General features: G+C 40.7%; 1 protein-coding gene across 1 annotated transcript in view; it reads left to right on the top strand.

The window, feature by feature from the left end:
• MTBP (MDM2 binding protein) overlaps window positions 1–15,270 on the top strand; it is a 34,307-nt gene that overhangs the window by 6,204 nt on the left and 12,833 nt on the right. The window contains exons 7-16 of the mRNA XM_068158635.1: window positions 124–241; window positions 822–956; window positions 2,162–2,256; window positions 3,031–3,103; window positions 6,051–6,168; window positions 6,983–7,156; window positions 8,541–8,654; window positions 10,577–10,732; window positions 11,811–11,904; window positions 13,824–13,979. Coding sequence (XP_068014736.1) covers window positions 124–241; window positions 822–956; window positions 2,162–2,256; window positions 3,031–3,103; window positions 6,051–6,168; window positions 6,983–7,156; window positions 8,541–8,654; window positions 10,577–10,732; window positions 11,811–11,904; window positions 13,824–13,979 — 1,233 coding nt within the window. The remainder of the gene's footprint in view (window positions 1–123; window positions 242–821; window positions 957–2,161; window positions 2,257–3,030; window positions 3,104–6,050; window positions 6,169–6,982; window positions 7,157–8,540; window positions 8,655–10,576; window positions 10,733–11,810; window positions 11,905–13,823; window positions 13,980–15,270) is intronic.

The raw sequence follows: 15,270 nt of genomic DNA, 5'->3' as shown, positions 1-15,270 counted from the left end.
TAAAACTATAGATGTCTGTCTTAACATACACAGTGCTAAGAGGTTATAGGTAAAAACAGTCAAATTGCACTGCATGGTAATTTGTAGTAAGAAACTCAGATTCATTCTTCTTCATTGTTACAGTAGCTGGCAAAAGATTGCAGACTATCTATCAGCAGACTTTGTATCTTCAGATAATGTCATGAATATTATTGATTTAAAAGAACTCTGGAGAGGAAAGATTCAGATATGGGAAAAAAAGGTAAATTGACTTCTTTTCAGCTATGGTTATGTTTTGTTTAAGCATCTGTGAACATCATTTAAAGCATTTCTTGTACAGTGCATGTTGCCCTTTAACCCAAATTTGTAATTCAAGGAGGTAATATGCAATGTATCTGCAGGGGGGACAACAACTTACTTTTTGGTGTGATGAAAGGATAAATAAGATCAAAGCATCAGGATTTGAATTTCAGAAACGCAGATGCTCTCCTCTGAAAAATTTGCCTTAGAGATCCTTGTTCGAAATTAGATTGTTTTGCATCTATCACAAGTCACCATGTAACTCTGTAAGTCATTGTTACAAGCCCATGTCTAATGTTTGTGCAAAGGCTGACAGCTTTGTGGCAGTGATGTTTATATTTTCAGTATTAAGGTTTTGGATCCAGCAGCTGGTTATCCAAGTCAGGTCTTTACCTTATGCCTTACCTTATACTAGTTTTACAGATCTGCTGGAAACAAATATAATACTGATTGTTTAAAACAGTAATGCATGTAACAGCTGGCTGAAGTGAACTACTTTTTCTTTCTCTCTTGGCACATTTATTGCCTCTTTTTTTCCACAGTTTGGATCAGAAGTTAAGTTTCCAGAATTTTCTATCAAGGGCACTTCAATGAAGACATTCAGCACTTCGCATTTATGTTCTTGCTTTGCTGCTAAAGAAGAGCGACAATGGAGGAATACTGATGCTTTGCCAGAGGCAAGTTCTACTCTTGATCTTTCTTTGAGCCACTAGAATTCATCTTTTTTACTTCTCTGTGAAAATTAGTAACTGGGGAAACCTTAGTCAGAACTGACAATTAGAAATAATGATTGCATGAGATTGAGGAACGTGTGTTCACGTGTGTTATCAACACAGGTCCTTAAAAGTTCATCTGTTGCTTCTTGGGAATGTGGTGCCAACAGTTTTTTTCAAGTAAAAATGGAGATTTTGTTCAATCTTAATACTCAAAATATGTAATTTGTTTAAGAATCCTGTGTGTGTTTAACCTTTTCTACTTCATTTTAAAAGTTTAGGTTAGGGTGTTTTTAAGTTACTGTTGCTGTTTCGCGTTTTCTACTGGAAATAGATACTTGATGGGAACTCTCGAGTTGTATTTGTTGATGAAAGCAAAAGTGAATGTTTATGGAAACCAGTATCAGTTGAGAGATCATTATTTTATTTGGTTAAGTATGTACTTTTTGGATTGCATCCATCTGTTCCTGGTAAAGCTCATTTTCCCTTCAGTTTGGATGAGACTTGCAATCTGTTTGATGCACGTAGCTGACATTCTAGAAAGCAAGAGTTATTAAACACAATTAAATACCTTGAGGTTTATATAATTATGTTTAATATAGTATTTTGAAATGTTTTTCTATTCCTTTACACATCTTTCACATGTACTTGTAAGGCAAATTCCTCTAGCAGAGGACTTTAGAATAGAATTAATCAGGTTGGAAAAGACCTTTGAGATCAAGTCCAACCCACCACGCAGCACCATCTAATCAGCTAAACCATGTCAACAAACACCCCATCAAGTCTCTTCCTAAACTCCTCCAGTGGTGGTGATTCCAGCACCTCCCTGGGCAGCCCATTCCCAGTGGCAAATCACTCCTCCTGTGAAGAACTTCTTCCTAACATCCACCCTAAACCTCCCCTGGTGCAGCTTGAGACTGTGTCCTCTTGTTCTGATGCTGGTTGCCTGGGAGAAGAGACCAACCCACACCTGGCTACAGCCTCCCTTCATCTTTTCTGTAACTTCTGTTCTCCTAAAATAAAAACTGGTATGGTTTAGTCTTAGTACACAAGGCAATTCACACAAATCTTAGTAAAAATTACATTTTGCACACATGGTAGGCAAGTTTTACTAAGATAACATCATATACAGTGCCACTGATCTTTTCTTTTGTTTTATTTCTTTTCAGGTTTTTCATTACTATGGTCCTGCACTAGAGTTTTTACAAATGGTGGTGCCCTCTGATCTTCCTTCCTTTATTGTATCAGAACTGGAATTTGAGTTGTATCCTTTTTTCAAGGATCTAAACTACTATGATAATAGTCTGTAGCAGAAAAAAACCTATCAGGATCCACCCATGCCAGCAACACATGAGGACTGACAAGGATTCATTCAGTTCTAGCCTGCCAAAATAGTAATAAAGATTCTTCACAACTGGAATGAATGTTGAAACTGAAATTACACTAACAATCATCAGCTCTGATGACCAGCTAGGTTGTTATATTATTGCACATATATATATTGTCTGTTGATGTGTGTGCTATTTGTGGGGCAAGAATAGAGAAATATTTACTGCTGTCTAAGTGGTTACAAAAAAAAAGTGGTAATGGGGATAATATGCTTCACAATATAGAAACACATCATGTTTATATTGTGTAGGTGCAAAATCTGCACCACATTATAGCAGAAGAGTTTTCTCTCAGGTTGTGTCAGGTGCAGAGATCTTGTGGTGTGTTACTACTGGTTTTAAATTTAGGTACTTTTGGTGCTAGTCTCGGTGTAACAATAATAGTTTAGACTGTCTAAGCTTGCCAGGATATTCAACATATAAATATCTGTTTATTCCTGCCTATATTAAAGCTATCAGTGATGTGTTTCATTGTAACTTTTCCAAGTGTGCCACTTGGCCTGGAGAGGTGAGTTTCATGTATTTTGTGGTACTGGAGTAGCAAGTATTAGATGTTTGCTCTCCTTATGTGAAATACAATGATAACATGATTTGTAAAATAGATACACAGGCCTTTGTGAAGATGAGGTTCCTTAAACTGTTCTGTTCAGGAGCCTGACAAGGAAGAATAGCAATGAGACATCTATGCTGTTTTTGGACCAAATTTCATCTCTCTCTGGAAAGGTAAAAACTCCTTTTTGTTTTGGTAGAGCAGAAACATTCCAATATGTATATTGCTCATAAGAGATACAAATTGATTTTTGTTAAACCTAGTCTCTGTGTAAGCTCCTTCAATATTTCATTCTAAAGCCAATTTGGCTTTTAAAGGTGAAGGCTCTGCAGGCCCTGACAATTTGCAAGCCCACTGAACATTTTTCTCTTCACCTTAGTTAAATTTCCATCTCAACCATTTCTTAAATTTTAATCCTATCCTGACAAAAAATTATTTCCCTGCTATAATAATTCATCTACTTTTTTAGCAAAAGATAGGCATGTGTGCAGCCCACAAAATGTATTTATCTGGTCTGGAGTGGTGAGCTTTTTTTATATTGCATGTGTATATACTGCTTTTCCATTCTAATTCTAGATAAAATAGTTACTGAAATTTTTACAAGCCTACAGTTTTTAAATTTTTATTGTTTTGCTTTTTTTTTTTCCCCTTGGAATGACAATGTGATTGTTCACAGCCACATTATTAGTGTGAAGGTGTTTGTCCTGAATGATTGATGTATCATAGTATCAGTCAGGGTTGGAAGGGGCCACAAGGATCATCTAGTTCTAACCCCCTTGCCATGGGCAGGGACACCCCACACTAGATCAGGCTGGCCAGAGCCTCATCCAGCCTGGGCTTAAACACCTCCAGGGATGGGGCCTCAACCACCTCCCTGGACAACCCATTCCAGGGTTTCACCACTCTCATGGTGAAGAGCTTCCTCCTCACATCCAGCCTGAATCTCCCCACCTCCAGCTTCATTCCATTCCCCCTAGTCCTGTCACTACCTGAGATCCTGAGAAGTCCCTCCCCAGCCTTCTTGTAGGCCCCCTTCAGATACTGGAAGGCCACAATTAGGTCACCTCGGAGCCTTCTCTTCTGCAGACTGAACAGTCCCAATTCCTTCAGTCTGTCCTCAAAGGAGAGGTGCTCCAGCCCTCTGATCATCCATGTGGCCCTTCTCTGGACACGTTCCAGCACCTCCACATCCCTCTTGTAATAGGGGCTCCAGAACTGGACACAGTACTCCAGGTGGGGTCTCACCAGGGCTGAGTAGAGGGGGAGGATCGCCTCCCTTGACCTGCTGGCCACACTTCTCCTGATGCAGCCCAGGAGATATATGTGACATATGCTTTATATGCTTTTTTTTTTTTTTTCACTTTTTGGAGTGTATTTGTAAAATAAATCCCTGCCAATCAAAACAGAACCTGTAATGTGAAAATGCTGATAAGAGTTATAATGAATAACTTATGTTACTTATTTCCTGAAGAGACTGTGTTCTATTATCAGACTCTGTTTCATCCTCAGCTTTATTTAGGTTTTCAGCAACTTTTTTTCCTCCACTGCCCCTCCATTCTCCATTAAGCTTAGCCAGAAGAGAAAGAAATCCTTTTCTAATGCTGTACCAAAAATATCTTTTTGCGTAGTTTCAGATTGATAAATATCCCAGGTGATTTTCATTTCACATGAGGATACTAAATATTTGGTCAAATATCTTTTACAATCTAAAAGCTTTGATTTCACAGTATCACAGTATAACTAAGGTTGGAAGAGACCTCGAGGATCATCGAGTCCAACCTGTCAACACAGACCCCATGACTAGACCATGGCACCAAGTGCCACGTCCAATCTCCTCTTGAACGCCTCCAGGGACGGTGACTCCACCACCTCCCTGGGCAGCACATTCCAATGACGAATGACTCGCTCGGTGAAGAACTTTCTCCTTACCTCAAGTCTAAACCTCCCCTGGCGCAGCTTGAGACTGTGTCCCCTTGTTCTGGTGCTGGTTGCCTGGGAGAAGAGACCAACCCCTTCCTGGCTACAACCACCCTTCAGGTAGTTGTAGAGGGCAATGAGGTCACCCCTGAGCCTCCTCTTCTCCAGGCTAAACAATCCCAGCTCCCTCAGCCTCTCCTCATAGGGCTTGTGTTCAAGGCCTCTCCCCAGCCTTGTTGCCCTTCTCTGGACACGTTCAAGTGTCTCGATGTCCTTCTTAAACTGAGGGGCCCAGAACTAGACACAGTACTCAAGGTGTGGCCTAACCAATGCAGAGTACAGGGGCACAATGACTTCCCTGCTCCTGCTGGCCACACTATTCCTAATGCAGGCCAGGATGCCATTGGCCTTCTTGGCCACCTGGGCACACTGCCGGCTCATGTTTAGGCGGCTGTTGATCAGTACCCCCAGGTCCCTATAGCAGTTCTTGTGAAGAAAATGCCAAAACAGTTGAAAGACCTCAGACTACTCTAAAAGTTTAAGTGTTGAATGTGACATGTTTTCAAGATAACAGTTTCTCATAGGAATCTTTTCTTTCATTCCTCTAATGGAATCTGTACATTTGTGTGCATTTACACATTTGTAAGCTTTTCTAAGAGCTGTACATGCATTACTTTTTGTATTGCCTGAGTGTTCAAACATGTATACATTTGTCCCTTTTTACTGCTTATCAGCCCAAAACTCCTGTAGAGAAGTAAAGGTAGTCCAGTCTGATGAATTGAAAAGGATAATATGGAGGGAGGAAATGAATTACATATTTTTCAAAGGAATGCAGACTTGCTGATGGCAACTATACCTTTGAATTCTCTTTTCATTCTGTTTTTAGGCAGATTATTGACAGACTTGTCATAGGTAACAAATACCTTTTTATGTAGGAAGCAGAAATTCAGAAGTTAATGATCTCTTAGCTGGAGCAAAGAATGAAGGCAATTAGTGTCTTTATTTTGTGTCCTTATTAGGGTCCTTCTGTGTCAAATGCTGTTCCATCACAATTAGTGTGAATGACAGAAGTGTTAAGATTTCTATTTTATATTCCTTCAATTGAAGTGCATTTGAAATAGCATCAAATCAATAGCTCAAGAGTGAAATGTAACACAGGTTTTCAGTAATGTTGCATCTATTTTATCTGCTTTCATTATGTAGGTGGGAGCTTTATTCTCGTTGCCATGTAATGTAAGCAGTGTAGTGATTCCATGCCCTGCCCAGCTGAGTACCAAGAAATGGAAGGAATATATGGCTAGGAAACCCAAGGTCATTACTGGTAGGTAAAAGGATGATGAGAATGGGTATATTTTGGTGTGGTTATATCTCTATGTGTCTCTGTGTGTGTGTGTGTATATATATATGTAGTGGGGCTTTCCTATATATTAGGATGTCCTGGTTTCTCTACAGTGAAGTCAGTGATTGTAACCTTTGTGGTGCAAAGTTCAGCTATACAGACTTGCAGAAGAAAATTGCTTTTAACATCATGATAAGCTTTGGGGAAACAATCTCCTTTAAACTCTCTGTGTCCTATCTGTCAGGTAAGATGCAGTTACCACACACCTAAACAAAGAGATTTGCTTCTGCAGATGGAAAGCCTATATCCTTCACTTAGTTGCTTTCCCTCTCACTTAAGCATTTCCAGAAGCTTGCATTTAATTTCAACCTCTTCCTGGGCAAGTACAGAATGTCAGGAAATGCTGAACGCCTCCAGCTCAGAGCCAATGTGCTTAAGTACTGATTGGCAATGTGCTTCTTCCTTATGGGGCTATACCTTTCCAGATGTACTTTATTGCCTACATTAGAAAGGTGGCCTCTGCTACAGTCACAGGAGTTGCTGCTGGTAGCATGCTAGCTTTAAGCCAGTAGCATATTCAACTCCTCTTCAGTGTGTAGCTCACTTTTTTTTCCCCTTCATTTTTAAGCTTCTTAAGGGGTAGATACCAGCTGTAGTCAGTCCCCCCCAAAAGATACTAGTAATATTGTCACAGAACAGAAGAGAGCAACTGAAATAATTTTAACAGTAGATTATAGCTTGTTTTAAAGTCATTTTCCTGAGGGTGTTTCACAGTTCCGTCCTGATGTGTTTCAAGTTCCAGAAATTGAGCTGAAAGGAGAATCTTGCCGATACTATTTCTTGCTGCAAGGCAATGGCTCTGGAGGATGTAAAGCAACCCTGATTCATTCAGCTAGCCAGATCAATGGTATGGCCACTCTTTCTGCAGCAAATGAAAAGCTGAAGACAAAAGCAGAAGAAACAGAGTCAAGTAAGAGTTACTTATTTAATAATATCTGAATGCAGGCAAATGCTACTAAAATTTTATGTGTTCTCTTTGTTCATTCCAGTCTGTGTTAAAGAGGTGAAAACAACAACTGTTACATTTTATTAATACCTATTCTTTCAGCAATATTTTTCTCCATTGATAATATAATAAAAACTAACTTACTTGCATAGTTTACTACTGCTGGATCCTTTAAATTGACTACATAATGTTATAGTCAATAATTTCTCATAACTAAGATTTGATGTACATTTTGTTTAATGTAAAGAAGCAGCCAGGTAATACTTAATGCAAATCAAATGTGCAGATGTCCTTATAACTCCAGGGCAGTTGGGATATGAGCTGACACTCATGTCATAGCTACTGCCCTGTGTAAGAGTGTGTGTGCAGACATTTACCTTAGAGTAGTTGTCCTGTTACAGCTACACATACACAAATTAGCAGAGTCATTTAGTATTTGCTCTCAAGAACACTGACAAAGAAGAGCGCAGTGACCTGCATCTTATCCACTTACTTCCTTATTATCGAGATAAATCCATGTGTGATATGACTGACTGCTTACCATTTGTCCTAATTAAAATCCCATTAGTACTGTGTCAGAAGACTGAAAGTCCTTGACCATGTGTTGGGGGAAAATTTTCTTCCCTGGTATCAAACTTTGGCTCTGTTTATGTTAGTCATGGTGATTGTGGTGTTGTTGTATGGATTTTGTACAGAAATTCAGAAACTCTGCTCAGATATCTATTCCAAGTTTTCCTCATGGTATTCAACTGTCTCAGGCTGCGCCAGGGGAGGTTCAGGTTGGATGTTAGGAAGAAGTTCTATACAGAAAGAGTGATTGCACTATGGAATGGGCTGCCCAAGGAGGTGGTGGAGTCGCCATCATTGGAGGTGTTCAGGAGGAGACTTGATGGGGTGCTTGGTGCCATGGGTTAGCTGTTTGGGTGGGTTGGATTGGTTGATGTGTTGGACGCGATGATCTTGAAGGTCTCTTCCAACCTGGTTTGGTTTATTCTATTCTATTTTTTTTTAATAGGATTACCCATGATGTTGTTTGATTACTCCTTGGTTGTCTTTTAAATAGGTGTTGTTTACCCCTTAGAAGGCAGGTGAGGTTGATTGTGCTGCCTGGCTGACACCTTGGCCTTTGTTCCCTTCAGCTCTAGGCTGAGTCCTCCCTCCAGAGAGGGGGATGTGTCTGCACATGTTGGGCCAAGTTTTCCATGTCTGGGTCATAATTCTGGGCATATGATGCCTTCACCACAGTAGGAAATCTTTGTGTTTGCTGAGTTTGTCTTAAGAAGTAATGACTTAGTGTCTCAAGTACTATAAGAGAATCTAAATAATACATTTCTCCTAATCTGTACAGATTTACATGTTGCTGACTTCATCAAGTCTCTGCCATGTTTTTGTGGAGAGGAGATTGTACAGAGGGAAAAGAAACTATCACGTCTCCAAGTGTTTGCCTTGAAGGAGTATCTCAGTAAGTAATGGAAAGAGCACTGGCAGTTCTCAAACTAGTATTTAGAAAGGTCTTTATTTCAAAGTGAATGTGGTGGCTCACCTTACAAAGCTGAGGACAGTTAATACCTTTGTAAAGAAAAAAGTGGAACTTCAAAAACTTCCAGTAGTATATCAAAAATAAATCACAGGGACACAGAATTTCAGGGGCTGGAAGGGACCTCGGAGATCATCTAGTCCACCCCCCTGGCAGAGCAGGATCACCTACACCAGGTCACCCAGGAACACATCCAGGAGAGTTTTGAATATCTCCAGAGAGGGAGACTCCACAGCCTCCCTGACTGATGCCCTCAGTCCTGCAACTGTACTTAAAGCACTTCACTCACCTGAGCAGGGTCCACTGCTACCTGGGATGCAGAGGAGCACGCTGACTGCCCTCCAGCAAGCCTGTTCAGAGCCTGCTGAACTTTAAACCGCACCCCTGAGTGCAGGACTCTTCTTGTGTTTGCAGTTAATTGTGTGCTTGAATATCCTGCTGGCTAGTGCCTTCTGCTCTCCACTTTGTGGGGCCCAGCTAAGATGATGTGGAGCTACACTGAAATGCCCATACTGAAATATCCATACTTGTGTGTCACTTTGTGACTTTTAAATATTGAGGAGAAGAGAATGCCAAACTTAAACTTAGTGGTTATTTGTCACACTAATGCTCTGAATGTTTGAGCATTGTTTTGGAATAACTCTGTGGTAATTAACTTTTTCTCCTCTTTGTTTTTCTTTTGTTTGTGTTTGGATTTTTTTCCCCCAATGCCCCTTATTGCTGGATGTGACTTCTACAAAATAAAAATACTGGTTTGAGGTTTTCAGAGGTTTTTTTAATTGTATTCTTTCTTGTAGAAATCTTGTCCCTGGAGGTGTTTAAGCCCAGGCTGGATGAGGCTCTGGCCAGCCTGATCTAGTGTGGCGTGTCCGTGCCCATGGCAGGGGGGTTGGAAGTAGATGATCCTTGTGGTCCCTTCCAACCTTGACTGATACTATGATAAACAGCAGAGGAGAAGTATGCCTTGGAGATTTGTTACATGTATCATGATAGATCATTCATAATAATCACTGAAAGGTCATCCTCTGTGGATTTTCATGACTTTGCAGAGAATTACATTTGACTGTCCTGATTTTTTCTAAGTCCATTGATAAAAGAGACTCAATTATACAGAAAAATGCTGCTGAGAGATTGGCTAGATTATTGACAATGGCATACTGTGAAGATAATTTAAGTGTATTATCATTAGCAGAATACCAGCTTAAGGGAAATAAGATTTCTGCTGATAGGCCATCCGCTACCTCCCTCAGCTTGCTGTCATTCTCAGCCGCCTCGCTGCTTTAACCCTGAGCTTGGGGCCACTTCAGAGCTTATGTTTCACTTTATTTTGAGAGAGTTACCTATTTCCATTAGGGTGAAGACTAAATAGGAGCTGTTGGTATTTGTCAGTCATCCTAAATCATATCAGAATTACCTGACCTTTCTGAGGTCTGACTAAAGACCAGAACAGTCTATTGTTTATATTGAACCATTCTCCTGCAACAGCAGTGAAATTAGGTGGGTAGGAGGTTCTGCAGAGGCAGAACATCAGGCTCATGATATTCAGATGTTTGTCTCTGGAGGAATCAAATCTAGATGTACTCAGGAAAATATATGTACAGAAATTAAAGGACTGTGAAAAGTTGACTCCCATATGATTTCAGCTAGTCTCACTGCTAAGTTTGTTCACTTGCCCGTGGAATATACCATTCATGCCTTGCATAAGGATACAATAGTAAGTGTCCACTTGCTTAAGTAATTGTTTTGGGGTGGGAATTTTCTTTGGTTGTTTATTAACAGGCTCCAGTTATTCTTTGTTACTTAGCAGATGGAGTAGTGTTTCTCTTTCTTTCTCATTCCTTTTACAGAGAGAAAGGAATTGACCAAGCAAGCTCCAGTTATTTCTACAGCTGAGTTCAAAAACTTGTTAGAACTTACAAGAGAATGTTTTTGGAACACTAGTCTCCCTAAACCCATTCTAGAGAAGGCTGGCAATAAAACCAGGTCATACATTGTGACTTCTGGTATGTATTGTTATTGAGAAAATACACTGCTTAACTCTCTTTCAATGTATTTTCATACCTTGTACAAAAAGAGGAAAAAATAGAGGGAAAAAATAAAAGTAGCTTTCTACACAGTTTTGCACACTACAATTACACTATCTTTGACTATTTCCTTTCTTTATCTCAACAGCAACCAAAAAAAAAGGCAGAAAATGTTGCTGATCACACCACCAGGCAGATTTTTCTGAGATGTGTTTGTGTAGATGTTTATCTTCTTGTTTGTGTGTGTATATATCTATCTATATATATATATATAAAGGACTTTATATATGTACACACACACATATTGATATACAATTGATATGGTCAATGGTAGGCTGAACATGAGATAGCAGTGTGCCCAGGTGGCCAAGAGGGCCAATGGCCTCCTGGCCTGCATTAGGAATAGTGTGGCCAGCAGGAGCAGGGAAGTCATTCTGCCCCTGTACTCTGCATTGGTTAGGCTGCACCTTGAGTACTGTGTCCAGTTCTGAGCCCCTCAGTTTAAGAAGGACATTGAAACACTTGAATGTGTCCAGAGAAGGGCAACAAGGCTGGGGAGAGGCCTTGAGCACAAGCCCTATGAGGAGAGGCTGAGGGAGCTGGGATTGTTTAGCCTGGAGAAGAGAAGGCTCAAGGGAGACCTCATTGCCCTCTACAACTACCTGAAAGGTGGTTGTAGCCAGGAAGGGGTTGGTCTCTTCTCCCAGGCAACCAGCACCAGAACAAGGGGACACAGTCTCAAGCTGCGCCAGGGGAGGTTTAGACTCGAGGTGAGGAGGAAGTTCTTCACCAAGCGAGTCGTTCGTCATTGGCATGGGCTGCCCAGGGAGGTGGTGGAGTCACCGTCCCTGGAGGCGCTCAAGAAGAGATTGGACGTGGCACTTGGTGCCATGGTCTAGTCATGAGGTTTGTGTTGATAGGTTGGACTCGATGATCCTCGAGGTCTCTTCCAACTTTAGTTATACTGTGATAGTGTGATACATATGCTTGTCTATTTCTTTAAAGAATTAAGATTCTTTTTTTCTGTGAAGGGTTACCCACTATATATTTCTTGCAGAATCTGATTTAATGGAGCTGAATCCATTGGAGTGGCCAGAGAGACATGTTCTTCAGAACTTGGAAAGCTTTGAAAAAAACAAGCAAAAAATGAGGTAATGGCTAAATACTGGAGGTTTTCTTTGTAGTGGCCATTGAAACTCATTCTAGAGGAACTGTGTATGTTGGCAGCCATTCTGTAAACTGTTTTGAAATATATTGATAATCTTTCAGGGGGAAACCTTGCATAAAACCAAGTTTCTGTCAGTTTCCAAAGGTGTTTTTTCATGTATTTAAAGCACTGTTGTTTTGATTTGTATTGACAAAATGCAACAGAAAGTTAGCTAAAAGTAACATAGTTCCAAAACTGAATCACCACGATGGCAGTACTAGAAATCAGAAGCTGTGGGGTCTTGAAGTTTCCCCCCAGCATTAACTTTGCCAGATGAACTCGGTTAGAAGCAAATGAAGCTGTATTTACAAGCAAAATCTACACTCTGCAGTGGAATGCAATGAATATGTACAAAATGTACAGGAGTTACAATATTTACAGATATTTACAATTAATAAACAGCACAAGGACCATGGGAAGCTATTAGCTTCTCCCTCCCTGCCTCCTCCTTACCCCCATGTACAAAAGGGACAAGAGAAAGGAGCAGAGAAGTTAGACTTAGCCAAGGCCAGCCAAAGCATGTTATCTCTCTTGAGCAAAGCAAAATCAGCCAGAGATCAGAAGAGAAGAGAAAAAATGGAAGAATTGTTATGGTACAGCTCCTCTTATTCTAGATATTTACCCAATGAATTTGTTTAGAATAGTCTTTTCTTTTCCTTTTTACCCCCAGTAGTGATTTACTTATATTTTTCTTCTTTTCTGCTCAAAATCTGTAACTAAATTTTAAAGTCATAGCCTGAAACTACCACAGAAGCCATGGTAGAAAAATATTACAAAGTTGGTTTGGGGTCTTTTTTTTGGTCACAACATGCCCTGAGGCATAAAGAATAAAGATAGTGTTTGGCAGCATGTACAATGTGTTTCTGATCTCCCCATATTCCCTAGATAGTGCTTGGTATCAGGTCTCAAGTCAGTTTCAAGTAGAAGGTTCTGTTTCATTTATGTTTGACATTTATCTTTGTTTTTGCTTCAGTGCTGTTTAGGTGAAACCTATAGACCTTAGTATAGCCTCTTGATTTCAGTTTAGCTCTCACTTTATATGGGACTTAATGATCTTCACTGCATCTTAACGTTTTTGCTGACAGACCTTTAGAGCCCACTGTCCAACTGCCTTTTTCTTACACACTTCTATCCTGTTTCTGTTTTTTCAAATGCCATACTCTGCCATGGCCTAGATTAGAGTTCTGCATGTCAAATTCTCACATTAGATACCTGCTTTATCCTATTATCATTACTATTGGACTTTTTAAACTCAAACAGGTGAAACTCTTGCTTTCGACAAGGTTCTTGTAGGACCTTTCTATTTTGCAGTCAGTTAGCGAACATTTCATTATATTCTGGACTGATTATGTTCTACTTATGCTGAATCAGTGTACAGCATCATGATTAACAGCAGAAAAGAACTTTGCTATACCTGATTGAGGAGACTAAGAAAGAAGCAGAGTGGAGAGTTGCATGCATTAGTGATTTTATGGTTCCTTTGCTGCATGTTGCTTATGGGTTTTTTTTTAAGAGGAATTAATTTCTTATCCTATGGGTTCATAAATGGAAAAAGGGGATGAATAATATTCTTCCCATGTTGCCTTTCATAACTGAGCTCTGAGATCTTGAAGGAAGTACTTCAGTAGAATGGTAGAGGATTTGCATCAAATATACTTCAGCATGAACAGTGGTGTAAATATTTTTAAGGAGCAACCTTGTTCATTTTACTTTGGAAATCTGTTTAATTACCCCAGACTAACAGTGATTTTTAATTCTTCTGGTTGTTGTTGATAATAGGAGGTTATTACTACACTAAAAAGAAAAAAAAGCCAAATCTTAGATTGCTCTTTTTGTTTTTTCTCCCTTTTGTCTTTTTGCCAGAGTTTCTATGTTTGCACATTCATCTGAGCAATTGCTGGGGCATAAAGATGGCCAGCGGGAGTCCTTGACATTGCTGGATGCTAAGGAATTACTGAAATATTTCACCCCAGAAGGGCTACCTGTTGGTGATCTGCAGCCACTACAAATTCCCAAGCGGTATGAAGTCACCTCATTAAAACCACTGAAGACCATACTCAGAACTGATGCAGGGGAGTGTGTGTGTCTGTGTGTGTGTCTGTGTGTGTGTGAATAATGACCGAATGAGTTTCAGAATGGCCTAACTGGGTTGGAAATGGGGTGGTCATTGCCTGATTTTGTCAATAAATTATTCGTAGCAGTGACCTCTAAACTGGTTGCAATGCCTTAGGAGCTTCTCTAATAGGAATAGAATAGAATAGAATAGAATAGAATAGAATAGAATAGAATAGAATAGAATAGAATAGAATAGAATAGACCAAATTGGAAGAGACCTTCAAGATCATCAAGTCCAACCTATCATCCAATAGAATAGAATAGACCAGGTTGGAAGAGACCTTCAAGATCATCGCGTCCAACCTATCGTCCAACACCACCTAATAAACTAAACCATGCAACCAAGCACCCCATCAATTCTCCTCCTGAATGACGGTGACTTCACCACCTCCCTGGGCAGCCCATTCCAATGGGCAATCTCTCTCTGTGTAGAACTTCTCCCTAACCTCCAGCCTAAACCTCCCCTGGTGCAGCTTGAGACTGTGTCCCCTTGTTCTGGTGCTGGTTGCTAGAGAGAAGACACCAAACTCCGCCTGTCTACAACCTCCCTTCAGGTAGTTGTAGACAGCAATAAGGTCACCCCTGAGTCTCCTCTTCTCCAGGCTAAGCAGCCCCTCAGCTCCCTCAGTCTCTCCTCATAGGGCTTGTGTTCCAAACCCCTCACCAGCTTTGTTGCCCTTCTCTGGACACCTTCCAGCAACTCAGCATCTTTCCTAAACTGAGGGGCCCAGAACTGGACACACTACTCAAGGGGTGGCCTAACCAGTGCAGTGTACAGGGGCAGAATGACCTCCCTGCTCCTGCTGCCCACACTGTTCCTGATGCAGGCCAGGATGCCATTGGCCCGCTTGGCTGCCTGGGCACACTGCAGGCTCATGTTCAGCCTACCATCGACCAGTACCCCCAGCTCCCTCTCTGCCTGGCCACTCTCCAGCCACTCTGACCCCAGCCTGTAGCACTGCATGGGGTTGTTGTGGCTGATGTGCAGAACCCGGCACTTGGATGTGTTAAATCTCATGTTGTTGGATTCTGCCCATCTGTCCAGCCTGTAATATCTCAGGAGGTATTACTTTGAACTTAAATTCCTGCTTCAGTAAAGATTTCATTTTCTATTGATGCTCCACCATAGGGGCTTAGCTACAGGATCTGCTGTTTTGGCCTTCCTATGTTAAGGAGGTTTTTTTTGGCAGTATAG

The sequence above is a fragment of the Melanerpes formicivorus genome, unplaced genomic scaffold, assembly GCF_026170545.1.
Source record: "Melanerpes formicivorus ecotype bairdi unplaced genomic scaffold, bMelFor1.0.p_v2 SCAF_40, whole genome shotgun sequence".
Lineage (NCBI taxonomy): Eukaryota > Metazoa > Chordata > Aves > Piciformes > Picidae > Melanerpes > Melanerpes formicivorus.
The sequence above is the reverse complement of the archived record's forward strand: the minus strand, read 5'-3'. Positions and strand labels throughout refer to the sequence as shown.